This window comes from Coffea eugenioides, chromosome 11, assembly GCF_003713205.1.
Source record: "Coffea eugenioides isolate CCC68of chromosome 11, Ceug_1.0, whole genome shotgun sequence".
Lineage (NCBI taxonomy): Eukaryota > Viridiplantae > Streptophyta > Magnoliopsida > Gentianales > Rubiaceae > Coffea > Coffea eugenioides.
The window spans coordinates 48,055,941-48,080,205 of NC_040045.1; the positions used below are offsets into that span (position 1 = coordinate 48,055,941).

Below are 24,265 nucleotides of genomic sequence, written 5' to 3' on the forward strand. Positions count from 1 at the left end.
AGACCGTATGCGCAGATCAAAACTCAAGATTTGGAGTTGCACCAAAAAGACGAATTAGCCTTCAAATTAACAGTTTCTCGATCATTCCAAACGCGCAGGCGCAGCGCCGGCCTATTCCCACTTGCAACATTTTCTGGACTTTGACCCCCCACATATTTTAACCTATGGGGAAACTCGAAACTCTTTGGTTTAGCAGGTTACCAGATGATGATTGAGGATCCTTCCCCCTTCCAGGAAGCTTATTTCGGAACGCATGGTCAAAGACTGGCAAATGTATACTACTAATCAACAAAGAGCTTGTACTCTTTGACACTGTATGTAGATCATAAGAAGGGCAATTTAGCATAAAATCAGATCTAGGGTTTATGACTAAATAAAGTTTGTGTTACAACTTTCAAGGACAGCTTAAGCATAAATTTTTAAAATTTCTTATCCAAGCCCAAAGGAACAACTATGGATTTGTTTGGATTGTAAGTTATTTGAAATATTTTTACTGTAATACTTTTTGTGATGTGATGTATGTGAGATGAAAAGATAATTGAGAAGGTAAAAAGGTGTATTAAAATTTGTAATGATGATATAAACAATTATATTTGGAAAAATAAAGGCCAATCCAAACAAATCCATATGACTCTTCAAGTTGCCCTGCCTCCACAATAATCTAGTGCACAGGTCAACACGACTCCGGTGTTAAACCCCCACAGGCGAAAAGTCAACGCTACAACTCAAAAAAGAAATATGCGATGAAGACAAGACTCCATGAACTATTCCTCCAACAATAAATATTGAGCAAATCATTTTACTCGAACAAAATAGGAAACAAATGGAAGGATTCTTCTGGTGATTTTGCACCTACATTGAGCGAGCACTTTCCTAGTTAAACATCAACTGAACATCAAAACATATTAAAGGGAAATGGCACATTTGGAAAAGACAGTGAAAAATGTTGGTGCAGGTCAGACGTCCTATATAGTCTCCAGAGCCTGAAGGATATCAGCCTTCAGGTCTTCAAAGCCTTCAACCCCAAAGCTGAACCGAACCAAGTTGTCCACAATTCCATACTTAGCCCTCTCTGACTGGGGAAGATCCCTGATTGCAATTTAATGGAAAAATAACAACCATCAACTTCTAGCATCATGAAAATGATACTTGGTGCCACAAAGTTTATACTTCACATTTTTAGCATTCAATGTTTTCATTAGCTATCAGATGGGAATGGCCTGATAAATGGCCTAGGCTGCTTCTAAGGAAAATTGATTCAATAGCATACTCATTTGATCACTCCAATACTGCTTCATCATTTATAGTATTCTTATAGGATACAAGTTTATTAATGCAAGTAGTGGCTCAAAAGCCAATTGGTAAACCACCACCGCAATGATGGGAACTTCTGAGGCAACATCAATTCTCAGAATCTACCTAACATATCAAATTCTCCAAAATCATTATTGGCATGCAGCTGGGATATTTTGAGGAGAGCATCAATTCTCAGAATTTATTGATCATATCATATTCCCCCAAATCATGAGTAGTGCAGATGAAGAAACACAAAAATTTGGAACATGTTGCAAGCACCAATATCAGGGGGATACACAATCAATGCTTAGTACAAATAAGGCAACAAGAATTGGTATACCAGTAAGACCAGATACATACCAATAAGACATTATTGCTGGTTGGTCCACGATGCTCTCACAGCCTCCAAAAGAGGGGGCAATGTAAGGGATTCTCAGCGCATCAACGAACTTTGCAGTCGTGTATAGCTCTCCATCAACCTAATAAGTAAATTGTAATTCACTTAATACAGAGATACCGGAAAATCAACGTCAAAACAGGGAAAATAGGAGGCAGAAAAACACACCTCAAAACTAACCACGCCACCAAAACCAGTCATCTGCCGCTTTGCGAGGTGATGCTCTGGATGGCTTGCCAAGCCTGGATAATAGACACGTCTCACCTGCAACTCATGTTTATTTAGTTACGTTAGAGAAAGGAAGCCCCCCGGTTTTAAGAAGATTATGGAACCTTTGCTTACAGATTAAACTTTCAGTTTGAAAACCAGTACTAAAACCAGAACCTTAGGATGCGCCTCTAAAATCTCGGCCATCCTCAATGCTGTTGAATTTTGTTGATGTACGCGAAGATCCAGCGTCTTCATGCCTCGAATGATCAGATAAGCGGCATTCTGACCATGGGAAAAAAGCATCATTGTTTATACAATTTAAAAAAATGACAAAAGCAAATACAAATTATAAGCCTCCTCTCCAACAAATAAGACAAAGATCAACTACTGCCCAGGATATCTTTTACATCAAGACCTGAAGTTCTAAACCTCAAATAAAGTAAAACACCATGGGATAAATCTCAATCAAGTATACTCACAGGATTGAGGGTACCACCCAGAATATGATGCATATCACGTACTACAGAGACCAATTTCTCTGGACCACTGATACAACCTCCAAGGACCTGCAACAAAAGACGACATGCTCTTAATGTTTACCTGCATTAAAATAGCTTCAAAGTCATTGATAAATGACAGTATTAGAAACAAAAATTAGCCCCACATACATCATTGTGGCCTGCAATATATTTTGTTAACGAATGTAGAACAAGATCAGCACCAAGAGCAAGGGCCTTCTGGTTGATTGGAGATGCAAAGGTTCCATCAACACAAACCAAGGCTCCTTTTTCATGGCAAAGCTTTGAAACCAGCTCAATGTCTACACATCTCAAAAATGGATTAGTTGGAGACTCCGTAAAGAAAAGGGACACCTGGATGGAAAAGTGATAACACTCAGTCAGCACAGTAGTTACTTGCTCTAGAAACTTGAGCATGGCAGCAAAACAGTTGAATCAACTATTGTAAGCCTGATTGCTACAGAAATTATCTGAATAAAATTCAAACCTCGAGATCTTGCATTTTTACTAGTGGCGAAATTAATCAAGACTGCTAATAATGTTTCAAATCAATATAAGTTAGAAAAACCTTGTTTGAAATCAATGGTTGACTTGTACATGCTGAAATCAAGCCAAGTCAATATGAAAGATTTCAGGTATGTCAAGCTAAAAATATACAGCTCGAATTACTCAAGTGTGCCTTAACTCAGGTCAATTGTTCCCTAAGCTTGAGACTAATTAATTGTAACAGGGTAATGATGCACCCAAACTTACTTGCTTCTCGTTCAATGCAGCCTCCAAAGCTCCAATATCAGCAGGGTCAATGACTGTAGCCTGCACTTGGGAATATGACAAGCAAGTACATTACTACACACAAAAATTGCAAAACAAAGTATAATTGCATATGCGCATGATGCTGGTTCAGACAACAATAAATTAGATGAGAAACATATCCGCAACTCCAATCCCTGCCCTAGGAAGAACCAAAAAGCTCCTTCACGGGGAACAAATTCAAGGGAAGAATAATACCATGCATGAAAGACCAATTTCTATGCAGTTACCATACCGTGATTCCTGTTTTGGGTATTAGCACCCTCTCGATGAATACCCGAGTTTTCCTATAGCAGTCTGTGGTTGTAACAATATGCCCCCCAGCAGGCACCAAAGCCCAGAGCACGCAAGTACTCACGCACATACCAGAGGCAGTTATCAAGGTTGACTCAGCTCCCTCCAGTGCACTGTGTCAATTAAACGAACACATCAATTTACATATATTCAACTCTTAAAGTGCTGCATGTTAATACAGAATATAGGGTTAAAAACAAAAAAACTCCCTGTGGTATATCTAATATATAGGAAAGCCCCCTATGGTTTCAAAACGTACAAAATAACATCTCATATTTTGAACTAAATTGTAAAACTAACGGAATCCGATAAACTTAACGGAATCCAATAAATTTAACGATCAACTTAACGGAATCCGGTAAGTTTAACAGGCGAGACCGTCATTTTCGTTAAATTTACCGAATTCTGTTAGTTTACAACTTAGTTCAAAACATAAGGTGTCGTTTTGTATGTTTTAAAATCACGGGGGACTTTTTATATATTAGGTATACCACAGGGCCGGTCTTCGATTAACTCCTGCATTTGTTTAAATTAGGTGGGTGTGTGTGGGTTATTTATCGATTTCGATAAAAAGGTATACCACAGGGGCCTTTTTTGTTTTTAACCCAGAATATATAATAGAACACGGTTTTAGGGGGAAAAGACCTTATTTTCTCCTCTGCTACAACAGTTGTGGGATTTCCATAGCGTCCATATTCAAAACTTGCATGGCGTTTCTCCTGCAAAAGATGACAGAAGCAACATTCATGTAAACAAAAATACATTCATCAGAAAAGCAAAGAACTCGTAACTGAAAAATGACTCCATTAGACATCTGGCATCCTACCAAACAGCTACCGTCATAGTCATTATGCTAACATTGCATGTATATCAAGTGCACGCTGGTCATTTCTAACATGGCCTTATTTCAGGAGCAGGAATATTGCGCTTAATGCACGACTAGAAGATAATCTAGTGCTACAAGATACCTTAAAATCAATGAGTTCTTGAGTTTTCTTGAAGAAATAAGCAGATGTGTTAACAATAGGGGTAGTTATCGCATCAGTAACAATGCCGCGACCCAATCTTTCACCTGGCAAAAGAAAGCAAGAGTACAAGTTAATGCATAAAACGTAAACAGCTCCATTCTAGTTACATTAAACAGGGAGAAAAATGAGCAATTGAACATATAATTAACACAATAAGATCACTCTGTTAGGTAACTTTCCCATGCATACTTGTAAACCTTTACAAAGGTAACCTGCAAAAGTGGACCCCCATTTTCTCTCCCAAACAAAATAAAAAAATTAAAAGTTAAAAAATAAAAAACTTCCTTTTTTACATTAAAAACAAGACAACAAATCTGAATGATCACGCAATATTATCTGTGCACACACAAACAAAAACGCTTTTATGGACGTAACGATGCCTGCATAGCTGTAAATCAAAGAAAACTTGCATAGAGAAATTTGTTTAATATAGATAGATCAGGGAAGAAGATAGGTTCTCGAAAACCTAAATTTTCTCATAACCATACCAGCATGAATGGCGACGCTGCCGTCGCAGGTCAAAAATGAAGAGTATTTGGCATCAACCAAATCGTCAGGCTGTACATTTACACCATCAGAAAAACCACTCTCCACCGCAGCAGCCACCTTCTCCTCCACGACGCCAGTCTCAAACTCAACAGGCGCAACGACAGAGGCTGAGGCAGCAGCATCGACGGCCTTAGCCGCTGGAGTGGGAGAAGTGGAACCCCCCTGCTGGTTGTTTGACCACGAGGCCGCGACGATTTGAGCGACGCCGATGTTGCTGCAGTTCCTCCGAGCTTTAGTGCTCAGCTGCCTGACGAAGTTCGGCGGAAACCTAAAGATGAGAGAAGAGGACAGACTGCCAACCGGAAATCCCTGAGTCACCGAGTTTGCCTTGGCGGAGAATCGAGCGGCGCCAGATGTAGGGAACTCCGGACGAGGAAAACGGCCGGAAAAGTCGGGATCCGAACGGCACTCGAACGGCCGGAAGGCGCTAGCGCAGCTGGAGACAGCCATCAGGGTTTTGGTGGCTGGGAGGTTAAAATTGGAAATTCAACCTGGCGGCCTGCCCGCGTCTCTGAAACAAAAGGAATGCAAGGGAGAGAATGAGAGATCAGAAGTCGTTGGATGATCTGTTTACTCTCTTTTTTCCTCACCGAACTCTGAGAATACGCGGGGCGGGCTAAAGACTGGTGTCGTTTTACGGTCGTCTTTTTCCCCTTTCCGCGCAAGTTCAAGTTTGTTGACCATTTTTCTCAATAATTAGTTAGTTTTAGCTGTAAATTAAAGATAATCATGGTTCCCCAAATTTAGTCCGTGATCCAAAATGGTGTAACAAGTCACATCAGATGAGGAACCACGATGGATGAGGGGCAGGAGCGGAAATCAGATGGACGGCTTCTGAACTGTTCACGGTCAAGATTTGATCAAAAAAAATTATACGGTTCAGATTATTTCTTGTATCTCGTTTTTAACGTGTGTGGAACCCACAAAAATTTGTTCTAAAATTACATGTTGTACAAAAGTTACGCCGTGTGCAAAATACACAAAACCACTAGGAACGGTTGCATCTGCCCGTGGTCCAACCACTAACATACAGGAGGACTTTCTTGGGTTAATAATGAGACAGTGTTTTCTTTTTGCTAAAAAAATAATAATAATAATTGAGTGTGCTTGGATTACAGTTTTCTTTTAAATATATTATTTTATTCACAGCACAATTACAATTTCCAATCAACAATTTATCTTTCTTGTGATTTGTTAATTGTTCGATTAGATTTAAGATAAGCATGTGGGAGATGGGGTCTACAGTTAAGGAGTAGCACTACTTGTACTGATCCTCCATGTAAATAATATCTTTCATGTGAATGCGTGGTAATTTTGGAAGCCAATGCTGAATCATTTGTGCATCTATAGCACTGTTAGCAGCGATTAATCCATCGGGAAGGTCTACTAATTATTTCCAAACATTTGTCAAGGTTTTTTGTTTTTTAACCTGCTTCTGGCATATTAAATCAAGTCTAAAAAATAAGTTTTTATGTTGGTGGTATTTTAATCAAATCAAGTTTTTAGTAATTTATTCAAGTCAAATTATGGTAGCTCTATTATTTAGGAGTTGGTTTTGTGTTAAGTAATTTATTGTGGTGGTGAAGACTTGTTTACCAAATTATCGTAATCAACGGACCGGCGGTTCGATCGGAATAAACCGAAAATCCGGTCGGTTTTGTCTAAGAACCGGGTTTCATATACAAATTTTATGGCAGTGCTGAGAGTCGAACATGTACCTCTGGTACAGAGCAACAACGACTAAACCGCTAGGCTACTTCGCGAGATGGTGATAAGGTTGCTTACTTATAATATATAAACATTTTATCAATTTTATCTTTCTGTTTTATTTCTCTAAAACAAATTTATTTGGAATCTTTTAATAAAAATTTATGACCCCCAAACTTATGAAATGGACTTAAAAAATAACATGTTACATAATTCATTTTAAAAACATATATTATTTTTAATAATTTTGTGCACTTAAAATTTATAAATAAGTTAGATAATTACACTAAACATAGATAAAATTTTATACTTGAAATTTGGTGTATTACTAAATAACTTTATATTTTATTGATTCTTATATGAATTAATTTTTTATAGCAAATTAAATTATATGAGCATTTGTTATGACATTATTTATTATAATTTATATCATATATCTTATATTTAAAATTATAAAATATAATATTTAAATATATTTAGTGACCCACCGGTTCAACCACCCACCCACTGGTTGAATCAGTAACCCGTTGACCCACCTCGTTCGCCGGGTTCCCTCCCGGGTTGGATTTAATAACTATGATCCCCCCTTCTCATCCTCTCTCATTCCTTTCCCCTCCCATCCGCCAAAAGACCCTCTTTCTCTCCCTCTAGCAATGACCAGCAAGTCGCAACCTAATTGCGGTTAGAAGCCGCAACTGGTGCAACCATATTGCGATAGTCGCAACTTCTGGCTGCGATCTAGTTATGACATGTTGATCGTGGCTAGAGAGAAAGGATGGGCTAGCGATAGAAGAGAAGGGAGGGGGAGGAAGAAGGAATGAGGGAGAGGAGAGAAAGGAGGCAAAAAGGCAGAAGAGAGGAAGGGGAGAGGCGGCGGCGGCGGTGGGTGAAGGAAGGGAGGAGTGATAAGTAGCAGGTGGAGGAAAATAAGGATGATAAGTTTATTTATTTATTGGTTAGTCATATTTGAGATTTGTATAGATTAGATATTTCTAGAAGTTTATTATCATAGTATTGTATTTGTAAAACTTGTTTTTAAAAAAAAAAAGAAAAAATACTGAATCCATATAGAATCCTAATCTATAACTAGTATAACTAGGGAGTTTTATTGTAGTCATCAATTGAGAAGGGTGAAAATTTGCTCAATCCTCCTACACAGATTTATTCCTATATATATATATATATATATATATTAGTGGATTTTTTTTTTGGGTTCTACCCCTTCCCATCCTTTTCCAGGCCTTTTTTATCTCTAACAATCAGACACAAAATTCAAACCCTAAATCTAGTATGGACGAGGGGTCTTAAAAATTCATATCATGAACCTAATAGTGAGGAGGTCTCTAAGATCCTCTTCTGGTTACATTTATCAAGCTTTGTCTGTGTCTCCGTGGGTATAATAGGATTTTTATTTATTTGGTTATATTCAGGCCCTGATCAATCATTTGGAATATGCTTGGAACAAGTACTTATCATACTTAGTCAGAAAATTATATTCTGGTCCTGATCAATCATTTGGAACATGCTCGGAGCAAGTACTTGGTATGCTTTATCCCCGGAAAAAAGTTATTCCACTTTTTGGCTTGTTAGGTGCTTATTGAGTGTGACCTTAGAACATCAAATGCTCAAGTACAAATCAAAGTTTGTTTTCCTGGATATCTTCAATTTGGTTAAAGGTGCGAAGTTTATGATAGTTTAAACAACTTAGAGTCTGGTTCGATTGCAACTTTTTTGGAGTTTTAAAAAAAATATATATTGTATTATATGAGGTAAAAAAACTTAATTGAAATATGTGCTAAAAAATTTCGAACTTTTTTTCCTAAAATTCAGAATCCAAATGAAACCCTATGGTAATAGTTTCTTTTCTTCGTAAGAATGAATTAACATAGCAACTAAATGAATTATATATAAGACTTAAAAAAGTAGATTTCAAAGCAGTCTTACTCTAATTAGGGCTACAAATGAGCTGAATTGAATCGAACTTTGGCCTAATCGAATTGAATCTCGACTTAATTTTATCAAGTTCGAACTCGAATTCAAACTTAACGAACTCTCAATGTAAAGTTTGGCCTTGAGCTTGAGGTTAAAAAATTTAAAAATAATTATTTTTGTAAAAAAAAAGAATAAAATAATAAATTTTTTCTTAACAAATAATAAAATATTAAGAATATACATATAATTTTACTTTTAAAAAATAATGTATATCTATAAAATTGAGTCGACTCGCATGCTGACTAATTTTGAACTCGAGTTCGACTTGATCTGCTCGAATTCGATATTGACTGAATTCGAGGCGAAATTTGATTTGATCTGCTCCCGAGCAGTTAAATTCGTGTGTAGCCCTACTCTAGGAGTAGGGATGTACGTGAGCCGAGCTACTCGCGAGTAGTTTGATCAATGGTTTGACTTGAATTCGGTCAAACCGAGTTCGAGCCTAGTCTGGAGCTACTCGAATACACATTCGAGTAGAGTTCGAGTCAGATTTTGCAGTTCGTGGTTCGACGAGTATAAATAATTTAAATAATATATATATTATAATTATAAAATGACCGTTATGGGTATAATTTATACTAAATTTACATGTAAGGTATCGAGTCAAAAAGCTTGATTACTCGACTTGATAAGGCTTGACTAAAGATCGAACCTTATCGAGTCGAGTCTCGAGCTTTCAAAGATTTCCTCGAGTCAAGCTCGAATTTGAAATTTTTTGACTGGATCGAACTCGAGCCAAGTTATTTATAGGTCATACTTGAGTTCGACTCGACTCGATTACATACCTATCTAGGAGTATTGGTTCAAGAGGCATTACATCAAAATACAAATGGTAGTCTCTTCGAAAACAGCAATCCGAGGCAATAAAGGCGAAAAACCGATGAGAGAAAGCCGGTGGCAGAGAAAATAGCGATCCGAGACAATAAAGACAGAAAGCCGATGACAAAGAGAAGATTGTGGATGGTTGGAATTGAATGAGAGAACACCGAATGATATAGAGGGAGTTGGAGAGTTGGGAATGGAAGAGAGAAATGGAGGTATAGAATTGAGGATGGTGTGGGTTTAATTTTCAGAAATGGGAGATATTTTGTTCTCATCCAATGACTTTCTTTCTTTATTTTTTGTTCCATACGCAACCTTGTGAGTATCAGCGATCAACGGCTAGGATAACATATTCATAAAAAAAAAAGGTATAAGTAGCCAAATTGTCGATTTTTTTTTTGTTTTGTTTAAAAAAATTGTCTCTAACACAAACAAATATTGGATAAATACGACGACCTTAAGTCGAGAACAACTCCCAAACGCATCCCGCTTTTGTGGCAAATATTTTTCAACATTATTTGAAGAAATTTGCCGAAAACAGTTAGATATCATATATGAGTTAATGCAAAAAAAAAAAAAAAAACTTTCGACGAAAGTATTTTAAAGGCGTCTATGTTCATCAATGGGAAGTATCAGTATATAATTAAGTTAATTTCCCAAGTTAGTCATTGGGAAAAAGGATCAGTATATAATTAACATCAATGTTCAAAAAAGTAAAGTACGGTTTGGATGCAAGCTATCTTCAGATTTTCCCCGAATAATTGAGTAGCATAGCAACACCTGATTTATGACTGATGTTCATCATTTGAGTACGTTTTGGGTGGCACGCAATTCTTTGGATTGTCCCCGAAAATTTTTTTTTTTTTAAAAAGATGGTTGCATAATATATGACGGGAATATTGAACAGAAAATGCTGCAAACTTTCAAAGCAAAAAGACACAGCACTTGTAGAATCCAAGTTAATTTCTGGAAAGCCGAAAACTTAGGGATGATAAATCAGTATGTTGTGCGGTTGTGCCTTCCACGCCTTTCCAACTTATTTCAGAGTTCGGAAAGCTTTCCCTATTTGTGTTTACCTTCCATGTCATGACACCGTGCCTGCAGAAAACGATTAGCGTGAAGTCGCCCCTTTACCCCATTGTTAGGTTGATTTTTGGGGTTAATGTTCAACTTGCGGATAGGAGTTGAAGCAATGCTTTCACATGGATTATTGAAGTCCAAAACTTGGGTATACTCGAGTACTCAATGATTTAGATTATGTCACGCATTTGATAAGATTGTGTGACACAATTTGATTCATTGGATTGTTGAAAATCGAGTTTACCCAAATGTGAATCTTGAACATTATTGAATATTGAGGCGGACATTAGACTTAAAATGGAGCTTTGATATGTATACTGATAAATCTTTTAGCAATGTACGTGCACTTTCGGAAATTATGAACACAACTTTACCACAAGAGTACTTAAAAAAAAAGAGGTGAAATGGTTTGTTGGCAATAATATTATAACCACTCCATTTTATGATTAAATTCTCATCGTAAAATTAGTGAAGATTTTGATTTTTATGTTCATGACTATTGAATTATGAGACTAGGGTTTGGCTAACGGGCACCTGTGCTCCATTAAGAGTGGCCTAAGATGTTGGTCTTTTAGAAAAGTATATAGTTAATTTGGGATTGCGTATGTAGCAAGTTAGTTGTAATTTAAATGTGCTAACAATTGCTCACTGCATACTCAATTCACTAGAAAATTTCGCCAGACTACTATATATTTGTGGATGAGGTACTAATTAAACCTTGTTCTTGTTTGCTTCAGATTTCATAAAATCTAATTATGAAAAGTGATTATAGAATCCGCAAAAGTTACTCTTTAGTTGATTAGGATTAATGTATTTCAACTTTTTTAACTACTAAAAAATCTATAATTTGAGTACAAAAGCAAACAAGCAAATGAGAACATCACAAAAACTGAGTATTTCAAATCAAAATCTATAATCAGTTAAGAGTAATACTTTTTATATGCTATCAATGTAATTTTTTTTTTTACATACATATATATACAAATATATATATGAGCAAATTATCCGGTTGGCCATTAAACTTTTACGATCGTCGAGTTTTGGTCACTCAACTTTTAAAGGTCTGATTTTGGTCACTAAACTGTAAAAAGGTAAAACGCGAGGCCATTCTGTTACATATAGCCGTTAAATTCTTTAATCTGTCCGTTAGCGCGATTTCCAAGATAAAAGATAGGGTCTCTTTTGGAAGTTCAAAATAGCATTCAATGGATCCTGAACCACATGGATCCCCCAACCCGACTTCAGATCCGGCGAGTACATATGCTTAATTGCCGATTCAATCATTTTCCTGACCTCATTACTCGCGGATCCAAGATCCTCCAAGAACCTCCTCACCGTCCTCCGCCTCAACTCCTTCATCGTTAAAACTGACCCCATGGCCTTCCTCGACGCTGTAAACAGACAATTTTCGTCGGCTTCCACCTCTCCGCCGTGACTTAACCTGAAGACGACCAACGTGTTCTGATCCTCTAGATGCTTCCACAAAACCCCTTTTGCCTGCAGCCTCGTCAGGTGCCTTTTCTGCTACTCCTCTAATCCTGAAACGTCATCCCACGACGTCATTGTTGTTGGCGGCACTGGCCGCTGACTGGTCAACGAGATCCACCGTTGGAGTTGAAGTTGGGTCTCTCCATAGCAGGTCTTTTGTTTTCCCTTGTTGGCGTAAAGCCAACCCTTTTATGTCTTTTAGCAACCAAGATTAAAGTCTTTGTTTGATCTGACAGAGATTACGACCCACAAATAGATTAGTAAATACTTCTTCGATCGGGGCTGAGAAGAGAAAAAGACTTATTTTGCAAGAACTTCGATAAAAGAGATCCACCGTTGGAGTTGAAGTTGGGTCTCTCCATGGGATCACCGGTGACGACGCCGTCGGGTAGCAAATCAACTTTCCCATTTCTCAAATCTTTTGAATTTCCTTAAAAGACCTTACCTTTTGTCTTGGAAATTGCACTAATGGACAGATCAAAGAACTTAACGGTTAAATGTAACAGAATGGCCTCGCATCTTACCTTTATACAATTTAGTGGCCAAAATCAAACATTTAAAAGTTGAGTGATCAAAACTTGACGATCGCAAAAGTTTAATGGCCAACCGGATAATTTGCTCTCTCTATATATATATATGTATGTTAACAGGTTTAGGTTATGGATAAGTGCTTTTTCGTTGTGAGGCGAAGAATAGCCATGGAACTATGGGCTTAGGCAACAGAGGGATGTTAGAAAGCAAGTAGCTGGACCGCGGATAGAAGCATAAAACAGAGCCCAAACCACAATCTTGGTTAGATGGATCAAGGATAGATATATATACACACACACACACATGGGCAGACGGTAGGATAGAGGGATGAGCCCAAAAAGTATTCAACTGCTAGACAAAGAAGTTAAGAAGGGGGCGGAAACCTCAAACATTGGAAGTTAAGAACTGGTAGGAGTAATTGGGTAATGAAACCCTAAGCAGCTCGCTGAAGCTCCTCTTGTGTGAGTTATAAAACGCAAACGGCACCTCTCCAGCTGTGAGTCCTATGAATCTGTCCTGGAGATCATTCCGACAGTAAACTCCACTCCCGGGAACCTTTTATCTGTTGAGTACTAAAATTGATTGTCAACGTTGTTCTTTGTTTTCGTAGATCTTTTCTTTTCTCTGCATCTCTGATGAAAATGGTCTTTTGTTACTTGCCAGCTGCACTAAGTACTGAGGCTCTGTGGCCGTAAAAAGATGGCCAAGCTGCCTAATTTTACAAAGTGCAAACACTAAACAAAGCATCAATGGGCTTCGCTTTGCAGCGTAAACTCTCCTTATGCTTATGCTGCCTGTTATGCCCATACATATGCTCAATTGCTGGTGCCTTTTGCCCTTCTTTTGTTCCTGCTTTTGTTTTTGGTTTCTCATCAATCGAAATAAAACGGTCTGAATTGGCAGATTAGTTTGAGAAGAGACTCCAAAACCAAAAAAAAAAAAGGGTAAATTGAAATGTGTGAAAGTCATGAGTAATGTAGTAGTAGTAAATTTTAAGTGTCAAATTTTAATTCCCCCTCCCTTCCCTAATGGTGACGAAGATACTTCTGGCGAAATATTTGAGCAGTTTACGGGACATCAAATATGGTTTTCGATGCAGTATTATCAATTATGCTAGCTTACAAGTGGGTAAATTATCAATTATGCTAGCTTACAAGTGGGTGCTTTTAATGGTATCTAGGATGCTCTGCTGTAGCATCATTCTTGTGAATTTGTCTAAGCCATTTGGTAGCAACGCCCGTACTCCGGTGCATTTGAATTAACTGTTTTTTGGGATGTTTTTGAAAAATTTTACTGTAATAGAGTTTTTATAGTATATTTTAGAATATTTTGAAATATTTAAGAGTAGAAGAGTTTTTAGAATATTTTTTGTAATATTTTTTAAATATTAAAAAAATTTAGACAATTTTTTAGAAATTTTAATAGTATTTGAAAAACTCAGCGATCCAACTAGAGACTCTTTTGTATTTTTAAAAAATTTTAATAATATTTGAAAAACTCAGCAATCCAAATAGAGCCTCTGCAAAAATTTTATCTGTCAAATTTCATTGTCTCTTTTCATCTGTCAATATATTAGTAAATCACCGTGAGAGGCCATCTCAAAATGTATTGACATTTCATATCAGGTTTCATTTCAGTTGTTATTACTTAATCTAAAATTATGAGCTGTCCTCGTTGTCCCTGGAATGGATCCTCTCGTGGGCGTATTTAAGGAATGGATCTTTGGCTCTAGGAGCATTTGTCTTCGAAGTCACCATCAGCAATCAGCAAATATTATTGCAAAATGTTATTTTTACTGCAATAAAAATATATATAGGTTTTCCGAAAGAATAGTCCAGAGACAGCATGGCATCTTCCTACTAGTACTACTATACCCTGAATGGTCTGGGGACCTGTTCTCCTGCTGATTTGAAGCAGAAAACTGAAACTGGGACTTGGTGTAAAAGTACAACAATCATTTTGTTCAAGTCCAAGTCTGGATTCGGACATCTTTTCCAAGATATTGCTGGCAGTGTTATTACTCCTCTTGTACTAAGGGAGAAAAAAAGGAAAGAAAAAAAAGAGGAGGGAAAAAAAAAGGTCCAATTCGGGATTAAGACATCTTCTCCAAGCTATTGATGCTACGGTGGTGCTGCCTTGCTCATTTTGGGAATGCTTCTTACTGCAAAAAGCGAATTTGACGCGGTTGCTGAGCTATGAATGGTCATTCGAGTAAAGGGGCGGTTTGGTGTACAGCGCGCAGAAACATCCAACCACTTCGTACGCTCCATAGATTGTATTGAAAAAGCATGCAAATTTCAAACTCAACCCGAACTTGGTCCTGAAAGAATTGAATGAAGCTGGAGAATACCTCCAACCAACCTCTCTTTTTTCCCAGGCTGCATTTAGACCCCTTTTTAATTGCTCATCAGAGGGAGAAGTGCATCTGCAAAAGCGGCTGAGAGGCGTTCCATATCCAGGCTTCATAATTTCTCTAGCAAAGTACAACATGTACCAGAACGGTAGAAAGTAGGCTTCTGGGGTTCTGCTATTTCTCACTCATGTAGTACTCGTACACCACCACTGCCATCATCACTCAAATGCAGAAACCGTGACGGATACTGACGGTGATACGTTTGGAAATTAATCAAATCGTGCTCCATTTCCAATTCCACTACTTCCCTTTTGCCTTTGCCTGTAAAAGTAAATTTGTAAGTCATACAGGTCCTCTCTGATGCTATGTACTACGAGCGTATCTTGCAGAGTTTCTGCAAGAATCAAGTCAATTCGGATGGACAAATAAGACATTAGCTGGTGTTGTTGGATCAACGGACATTTGACAGATAAATTGTAAGCAAGCTCCAGTTCCGGAACTGCATTAGAACCCTGCGGACTGGAAATGTTTTGCAGGTTCCTGAACCAATGCTTTTATGATGGAATTTAATTCGATCCCCTGGATTGCCCTGTCCAAGTTTAATCTAGCAAATTCGAACCTGGAGTTTTTCTTTGATCAACCCGCACTTCGTTTTTGTGTTACAGTAATATGCATAAGCTATATATTGGGAACAAATAAATCCACATAAGTGGGGCAGTCACTATAACTTACCAAGCTATCATATACACGTACTTGTTGAGTAGCTTTCTGGTTTATTTTTTTGCGCCGGCTTTAAAATAAGACAGTTCGATACCTCCGGAATTTGTTTCCACATGGCAAAAGAAAATCATAACATCAAAGATCTTCACTGCAGTCTAACTATATGACGATCTAAGAAATTTCAGATGTGCACGAAATTTACTGCACAAAATCGGTTTCACAGTCTCATCTATCTCTTGATTTCAACTTGAACTCATCATTGCCGTCTAAAACGTACTACGAGAATGGGTTTGACAATTGATCTCACTGCATATTTTCATCGAATTGTGTCTACATTAATCTTAGGGCGTGCCACTCATAAGGCTTTGAATTGTGTCTGCATTAATCTTTGCACATAGCACTCAGCTTTTTCCTCATTAGAAAAGTGATGAGATTTAAGAAATTGGGCAGAGAAACGAGAATTTGAATTCAGCATTTTTATATTCGGCAATTTCAACCTTAATCACTGGACGAAACCCTCCACGAGACGGCGCTCATAATATTTGTCGCAGAACAATTATTAATAAGAACAACAAGGTATGCGTAACTTTCATGTAATTTGGACATCAATGACCAATGGGAAGGAACTAGGAAGAGATGCTATATTAGATCTCCTAATCAAATCTAAAGTTAGTTATCAATAAGATTAGACCTATTAATTACGAATTTGATAAGCTAAGCAATGGTGAGTGGCTAAGCAGATCAGCGAGCGTGCAATAGAAAATGCAAGAAATCCATGTGACAAAATTACCATTTAGTACATTCAATAAGCCCCCGGATTGGTCGTGGCTTCTCTGACTCAAGGAAGCCCATGTGATATGGTCTTTAATATGACTTGACGATATAAATGCTCCAAGCACGCGCCGGCGCTGCTTCGGGAAAATTGTACTCCAAAAAAATAAAAAAGGCGATTCATTGCCCGCCTAAATGTGGCCAATATTTCACTAAGGTCAACTTTTCTCACAGCCTGGCTTCATTATTCATCTAATTAAATGCAAGAGAAGAAATTATCCTTCCAGAATTTTGATGGCATTATTTTCATCAATTAATCGAGACGTTACCAGACAGCTTTTAGCACCAACCACAAGAAAACACATCATCACTTGAATTACATCAAACTAAAAGAACGTGAAACGGTCTAACAATTTAATTGCATCCGATTTTTAACGGTATTTCTTTTATTTTGGATAAATTTAAAATATTATCGGTCCATAAGTTTTTAACTTTTGAAAAAAAAAAATGAAAGATTTCAGTCATTTATGTTTTTGGCAAATTTAGGCACAAGTGCTACTACATAATTACATAATTTAGAGATGAATAGCATTTTTTATAAGCTTTTTTTTTGTTTTAGTATAAATGGAAAATGTCAAATTCCCTTCTCTCATATCACACGCAACCCATCCTTCTCTATGAGATGACTAGCATTTTGACAAATCATATACCTGCAAAAAAAATTTTGGCCATTCACTAAAATGTACGATAATCGTTTATGAACGTGTATTTATAACTTCAAGCTGCAACTCTTAATTATATATCTCCAAGTCCGCTAACTAGATGCCTCCATTTGTTCTCATTCACGTAATTGTTTTGGGGCCAAAAAAAAAAAAAACCTAAAAACTTCAATAGCCATTAAATCATTCTAGTAGTGTGTTTTTGACTACTGAACTATTTGAAATTTCAAAACACCTACTGAATTAACAGAAATGGCGCATTTTTTGTCATTTTGTCAATTTAATCGTCAATCCACTGTTTCTTATTAAAATTAGGGATCCTTGTATCAATTGATGAAAAAATCCATTAAAAATTTAACAAAACCATTTTCACGTTTAATATCTTACTGTGATATATATATATACTCCCTCCGTCCCACTTTGATAGTCCCGTTTTTCATTTTCGTCTGTCCCAAATTGTAGTACACTTTCCAATTGAAGAATGTACTTGTATTTTAATTTTCCTAAAATGCCCTTATTTAATGTAAGTTGTTCTTACTATAAACCTACCCCATTTAATGAGAGTTGATTCTTTTTTTACTATCAATTCAAGTTCCCATAAAGTTGTGCTCTATTTAATGTGAGGGTATTTTAGAAAAATAACAATCTAAATTTACTTTTCCAACAAAGTTAACTACTTTTTCTTAAACTGTGTGAAAAAAGAAATGGGACTATCAAAGTGGGACGGAGGGAATATATTTTTTTAAGCATTCCTCAACCTAGTTGTACCCCTCCTCCAAAACACTCGCAAGTCCGTGAGCCACTACCAAGATTTGAGACTCGCAATTAGGGGTGATCAATGAAAGGGCTGAGTGTTTCTACTCATTCCTTTTTTTATTTTTAATTTTGAGCTGCTTAAACGTTAAAATTCTTCCAATTTTACGGAAAATAACCGGTGTAACAGCATTAGCAAGTGGTCATTAAGGTATTCTTAAGCTCATATGAACTTATTACTTTATTATGGCTTTAGAAATATATCTAGGTAACAGCTAGCATTGGCAGCCGTAATTCTAATTTCCCCGGAACAGATTTTCTCCAGCTTGATTATCTGCAAACGAGCTTTCAACATCCAAGTTCCAACTACCGAAAATGAGAACTTTTTCGTATTAATAATTTGGCTGCTTTTAGGTGTTTAAGTCAAAGTTCATCAGGACTAGAGATATGGACTGGAAGATGGAGCTTGTATAATGAGTTGTGACAATATGAGGAGATGGTTATCCCTGGAATGTCTGGTGAAAAAATATTTGATCGGCACACTGCCCCTGTCCAAAAGGGTAGCTTTGAGAAAAACAGTAACCTTTGGATGCACTGACTTAATACTAATAGTACTAGTAAAACGAGGAAGCTTTAGCCAAAATAGTTCCTTCCTTGATTAAGTTAGGTTGATTCAAATTATTACCTTTCTCTATTTATAATAATATTGTATGGATTCACATTTATTTCTTTCTATTTCCTCACATGTGTGTGTGTCTATGTGTGTATATGTGTGTGTGTATATATATATATGCATGTGTATACACTATCACTGTTGAATCCATGATACATGGTTAAAATTTGAGTTTATCATTCATCCAACGCTAACAGTATATATACTGTCAGTGTAGAAAATATTAATTATATAAATATTATATATATATATATATATATATTTCAATTTAACTACACTTGTCCTGAAAAAAACTAATAAACGGGACCTTATTTAATTTAGTATCCCAAAGTTAATTAGACACACCAACACTTGGAAAGTACCCCAAATTTGAACTTTGAACTACAACAAACAATACTTTGAACTTTGAAGGACAAAGTAAGAGTGTACAAAGAGAAATCCGGTGAGACTTGATAGGCCATTGACGACGTACAAGTAGTGTGGATGAGCATGGGGCCATTGGCATCCCAGAGGACTCGGGTCGACCATTTCCATTGGCACATGCATCTTCCCTGCCATAGCAATCTCTCTGAATTAAAATTCGAGGTCGATTACGACCTCTCGACACTGAGCCACGTACATAAGTTAATACTTTGCACAGTAGAAATAGCATGTGGAGTAATGAGCCAAGTTTTAAATCTACGTAAATTTCTTTCTTTTTTTTTTTTTTTTGATCTAAGCATTAAGGGTTAAGCTTGTTATTGTGAGAATATCGCTTCTTGGACGACTTTGATCGATATTGTTGTCCAAATTATCTTAGATTTTCATGGGAAAAATATTGACACGTCGATCAATCCCTAGGGCAAATTTGATGTACGCTTAGTTTAGACATTAGATCCCATTTTTCATTGTTAGAAAGGTGAATATATAATAAGGTGATCGTATGAGTTTCTAGGACCTGACTACTAATGCAAGTCAGATCTTTAAACTCTGTTGCTTACAAACCCTAATATACCAAATTAAGTAAGAATAGGATAGATCATTGTCGAGAAGGACCGGCAAATGTCTTAATATGCCTGAAATATCACAGCAGAACCTAATCTGTGAAAGCTATGGATGGAAAAGTAAGCGGCCCGGTTGAAGTTAGAAAATCTAACAGTATCAGGAAGGCAGTAGAATATCGAAGCAAAGAGGTTTGTTTCCTCACATTGGCTATCCTCAATGGTTGTTCTGCACATGAATCATAATGGAGTAGTTATTGATGCCCAAAACTTGCAGTATTAGTAGCAGCAGTAGTATGATTTTTGAGTTTGGGGGGTTTGAATCAAGTAGGCTTCGGATATTTCTCCATACCAAGAATGTGACGCGTAACCAACAGCAGTAAAGACCATCATAAATACGCCTTTCTTTCATCCGGACAATTATGTAGTCGTCGGCATCTATTCGCGATGATCAATTCCATTTTCTTTGCATGAGAATTCTCCTTTTAGTTCGTTAGGAAAATTTTCTTGTGCAGATTGCAGAGCCAGGGAGCATCGTCTGCTGCTGACAACCATGCGGTTATGTGATAGCAGGAAAACTACTCATTCATTGTTTTCTTTCATAGAATTAAAAATAACTCAATAATCTAGATCGATTTATTTATTTCTCCTTCTCAACCCCGGAATTCAGGAAAAAAAAAAATCTTTGTAAAGAAAGCAAGTAATTGATAATGTCAGAGAAAGAGGAGAATCATCAATTGACACCAGAGAGTAACAATTTTGGAAGGAGTAGAATAACACAGAGCTATTGACAATGGACGCGAGAAAGAAACCAGAGAGACTCCGGAAACTCGATGAATATACCTAGTTAACTTCATCATCCCTACGAATGATGAGAAATATTACTGCTCCGTAGCATGCATTTGACGACCGTGACTCAAATCAATTGATGGACAATTGAAACAACACTTCTTCGTTTTGTGGTTATAACAGGTGATGATCATAAGGCTTCTCATTAGTCGTAACTTCTAAAACATAGGCGAATCAGAGGGTGAAGAATCCACCAAATTTAGAATGCTATTCCAGTAATTCTTGTTATCTTCCAAGTAGTCATGACTTGCATCTCCCGAGCCGGCACTCCCACTAGCATCACCGTTATCAGACTCTCCGCAGCCCTCGCAAAAGCTCCGGTCGCCGCCACCGGAACTACTAAGCAAGAGGTCCGTGAATCTCTCCACAAAATTGCCGCCGCCAGAAACATGTTGATGAGAATCAGGACTTGGCCTGAGGGACTCCCCCGTCCATGCACTGTTATGAGCATTGTCCACAGTGATGGCCATGTCCTGAAGTCCAGAAGTAAACGACATGGAATTATCAATGCCTTTCCAATCTTCTTCACCCTCTTCCTTCATCATTCCCCCCTCGCAAGACCCCGATGAATTCCCCACGAACTCGATGTAAGCCGTGGAACTATCTCCAATTCCGTTGGATGACATTTGGGGTGCGTTCTCGGAATAGCTAAGTGTAGATGTGGGGGACTCCAGGTCACCGGCTAGCCCGGTAACTGACGCCGCGGCACCACCAGCGCTTGTACCGGCTTGATCATCATTGGGCTTGGTCCATACACCGTTCCACGCCTTGAGTATGTCGAGACAGCGTGGCGGCCCCGGAGGGACCAGGGCCGGCTTGTTGAGAGGACTGGAGGGGGAGGAAAACTCTGGAGAAGCAAGGGGGTTGTGGAATGAACTGGAGCGTAGCTTTGATTGTCTGACCAATCTGGCTTCGGCTTCTAGGCGGGCGCTTTCCCATTGAGCCATGTGGCTGAGGTTGGCTGCATGCTTGGACTGGCCGTCGTTGGACAAGATTGCGTCGGTTTTGGGCTTGTGGGTGACTGGATCGATCCCCATTTTGGCCAGTCGTTTCTTGAGATGCGTATTCCAGTAGTTTTTGATCTCATTGTCTGTTCTCTTGGGCAAGTGAGTGGCTATAGCCGACCACCTGAGAACAATTAAGGCAACCGGAACATAAGAAGACAAACTCAAAAACAGCAAAAGAACAAAACCCTTGATTATATCAAAATTTAACATCAACCGAATACCAAAAAGCAAAAATTTTCAGTTCCTTCCGTGACGACAAAGACAAAAATGCCCGACCAATGTACAAGCAAATGCCGAAATCCTGTTTTCTTTCGCCACGTTGAAGAAAATTACAAGATCCATGAGGCAGATCACTAAAACAGAAGAACCATACGCCACATTTTTAGCCTTGTGCATTTCCAGAGCAGAATTACTCGTACAGTAACTTGTCCACATAAGTATTTGTTATGGAAGCAACTAGCTAGGAAGCACCGACCCTTGAATTGGAATGATTGAAGCAGTCGTTAATTAATGAGACTCTGATGAAATACATTTGCTTTACTAAGCAAGCTATTTGAGAGGCTCGTATACATAAATTACTGCCATGAAATAAAATCCGACTCACAAAATGGGCAGTGCCATAAGTAGACTCAAGAATCCCAGAATTTTAAGACTAAAAAGAAAAAAAAATTGGGAATACATACATAGGATCCCAACCTATAAGAAATATGGTCTCTTGGATTCCCTGAAGCTAATTACTCATTGTACTTGTCAACAACAGTGTTAAAATTAATGGAGGAACATAAGAAGAAATGGTTCACCTGTTTCCTAAGAGAGCATGGAGTTGAATGATGGTTTGTTCCTCCTGTATACTGAATTTTCCTCTCTTAATGTCGGGTCTGAGGTAGTTGGTCCATCTAAGTCTGCAACTCTTCCCACATCTTTGAAGGCCTGCAAGCGGGGAAGCATCATACATACTTTTAGTACACTGATTATCATCATGCAAAAGCTAGCGGTTGATTGATGAAGCATGATTGATAATGCAAAAAAAAAAAAAAAAAAGTAGGAAGTGTTAAATTGAGTAAAACAAGTCACCAGCTTTGGCAGGCAAGGCACGCCAGCTTCCATGTCCATGTTCTTCGATGTAAGCCAACAGTTTCTGATCTTCTTCAGGAGTCCATGGCCCTTTCTTGAGGCCTACTTTATCACAGCATGGAGATCGCCCCATTTCGGCGACTAATGATTTTGGTGATGATCAGCAACGAAAAGATTCTGGCTCTTGCGGCTCTTTATATACTGCTGCTATACTCACAGAGTCACACCAAAGCACGGTTTCTAAAATGAGAGATGAGAGAGAGAGAGAGAGCTCAATGTAGTGTAATTAACTCTCCATGTCTTAGGACTGAGAGAGAGAAAGAGACGGAGCGGTAAGTAAATACAAGGAAAGAGATGGCTAGGAAGAAAGGTCAGCGACATAGGTGGGATAAAGATATTTAATTCGATCAACCATATGGCCATGGGCTTCCTTTTGACACGATTGCCCTCTCCTCTCCTCCTCCTCCTCCTCCTTCTTCTTCTTTCCTTCTTCTTTCCCCAAAATACTCTCTCTAAACACTAGACTAGTAGGCTTTTGAGGGACTTGTATACCACACGTACTCATTCCTCAATCATTCTTCTCCCTTTAAATCTTGCTGTACGTATTACAGTATATGAGGAGACACTTGGTATTAAAATTTTGTATTATATTTTCATTTTTCAATCTCACCCATATAAGATTCAAGAATTCCTAAAAGATGGTAACTATTTAAGTTTAGTGACTTCTAACAACTTTTACTTTCAATAACTTCTATTTTTTTTTGTTTGTTTGTTTGCCAGAAAAAATCATACTTTAATTTCGTTTTATATCGAAAAAAATACCCTTCTAATAACTTTTATTAATTTTAATAAAAAAAACTTAATTTTTTTCCTAATTTGCCCACCCATAGAGTGTGCTTTTTTCACTAGTTATCTTGATTCGTGTGAAACTACCTTTTACTCAATGGGCGTGGTCATTGGAACTATCCCTATTTGGCGCCTCTTTATTAGATTTTCTATTGACGTAAAAACATGAAAATATCCTTATAATTTCATTTTTAATTACAACTTGACAACGATTGTGCGATATGGAATGAAGTGATAGGGATATTTCTGTTTGATTCACAGCGTAAAATTGTTCAAGGAAACGCCAGTAGCTAACAAGAAACAGCTAGTATTATAAATTCTTTGCATTTCAAACTCTAGACAGTCTATATATGCATATGATTGAGTTGTGAGGATCCCATTTGAATGGAACAGAACTTTTGCCAAAGAAATAAGAGTAGTGATCTTTTGCCTTTGGTCACAATAGCAGGTAACTTACTTGTCATTAATTTCTTCTCATGATTGTATTTTTTTCTTTTTTTCTCATGATTGGATCTTGAAGTCCTATAACTCGTAGAATAGGCTAGTATGACCGTATCAGTATCTGTCGGCCGATGAACAGAGCAAGTATTTTCAATTCTCAGTGGTGCAATCCAATAGCAGTAGTTGTTTGACTGCAAATTCATTGACCGCAGAAAGGGCCAAAAAAAAAAAAGAAAAGAAAAGGAGTTTGGCTGTTAATTCAACAAATCATCAGCCTGACAGGACAATTATATGAAGTTCAAATTCATGATTCAGGAGGAATTGTTGAAGTTGGATGTTATTTCGGGTGTGTCGTGG

General features: G+C 37.6%; 2 protein-coding genes across 2 annotated transcripts; both read right to left on the bottom strand.

Annotated features, from left to right (window-relative positions):
- Positions 1–744: 744 nt before the first annotated feature.
- Positions 745–5,704, bottom strand: LOC113753935 (cystathionine gamma-synthase 1, chloroplastic). Its single transcript, XM_027298211.1, has 11 exons — positions 5,042–5,704; positions 4,494–4,597; positions 4,171–4,244; positions 3,467–3,638; positions 3,175–3,234; positions 2,572–2,775; positions 2,383–2,469; positions 2,078–2,185; positions 1,862–1,957; positions 1,657–1,775; positions 745–1,089 (listed from the first exon to the last, which is right to left on the bottom strand). Exons 1-11 carry the CDS (start codon positions 5,550–5,552, stop codon positions 966–968), a joined length of 1,659 nt encoding a protein of 552 aa, XP_027154012.1. The 5' UTR covers positions 5,553–5,704; the 3' UTR covers positions 745–965.
- A 14,675-nt stretch (positions 5,705–20,379) lies between these two features.
- LOC113751619 (transcription factor MYB16) lies at positions 20,380–22,931 on the bottom strand. Its single transcript, XM_027295686.1, has 3 exons — positions 22,622–22,931; positions 22,348–22,477; positions 20,380–21,668 (listed from the first exon to the last, which is right to left on the bottom strand). Exons 1-3 carry the CDS (start codon positions 22,752–22,754, stop codon positions 20,699–20,701), a joined length of 1,233 nt encoding a protein of 410 aa, XP_027151487.1. The 5' UTR covers positions 22,755–22,931; the 3' UTR covers positions 20,380–20,698.
- Between the last annotated feature and the right edge of the window lie 1,334 nt (positions 22,932–24,265).

What these genes read in the sequence shown, in the direction of transcription:
- LOC113753935 (XM_027298211.1), bottom strand. Translation starts at nt 5,552, where the DNA reads ATGGCTGTCTCCAGCTGCGCTAGCGCCTTCCGGCCGTTCGAGTGCCGT. An exon ending in GTAGCAGAGGAGAAAATAAG is followed by an intron (nt 3,639 to 4,170) that starts GTCTTTTCCCCC and finishes TAATTGACACAG; the next exon opens with TGCACTGGAGGGAGCTGAGT. An exon ending in GTGGCGTGGTTAGTTTTGAG is followed by an intron (nt 1,776 to 1,861) that starts GTGTGTTTTTCT and finishes TTTACTTATTAG; the next exon opens with GTTGATGGAGAGCTATACAC.
- LOC113751619 (XM_027295686.1), bottom strand. Translation starts at nt 22,754, where the DNA reads ATGGGGCGATCTCCATGCTGTGATAAAGTAGGCCTCAAGAAAGGGCCA. An exon ending in TGCCTTGCCTGCCAAAGCTG is followed by an intron (nt 22,478 to 22,621) that starts GTGACTTGTTTT and finishes CCCCGCTTGCAG; the next exon opens with GCCTTCAAAGATGTGGGAAG. An exon ending in CATGCTCTCTTAGGAAACAG is followed by an intron (nt 21,669 to 22,347) that starts GTGAACCATTTC and finishes AATTGTTCTCAG; the next exon opens with GTGGTCGGCTATAGCCACTC.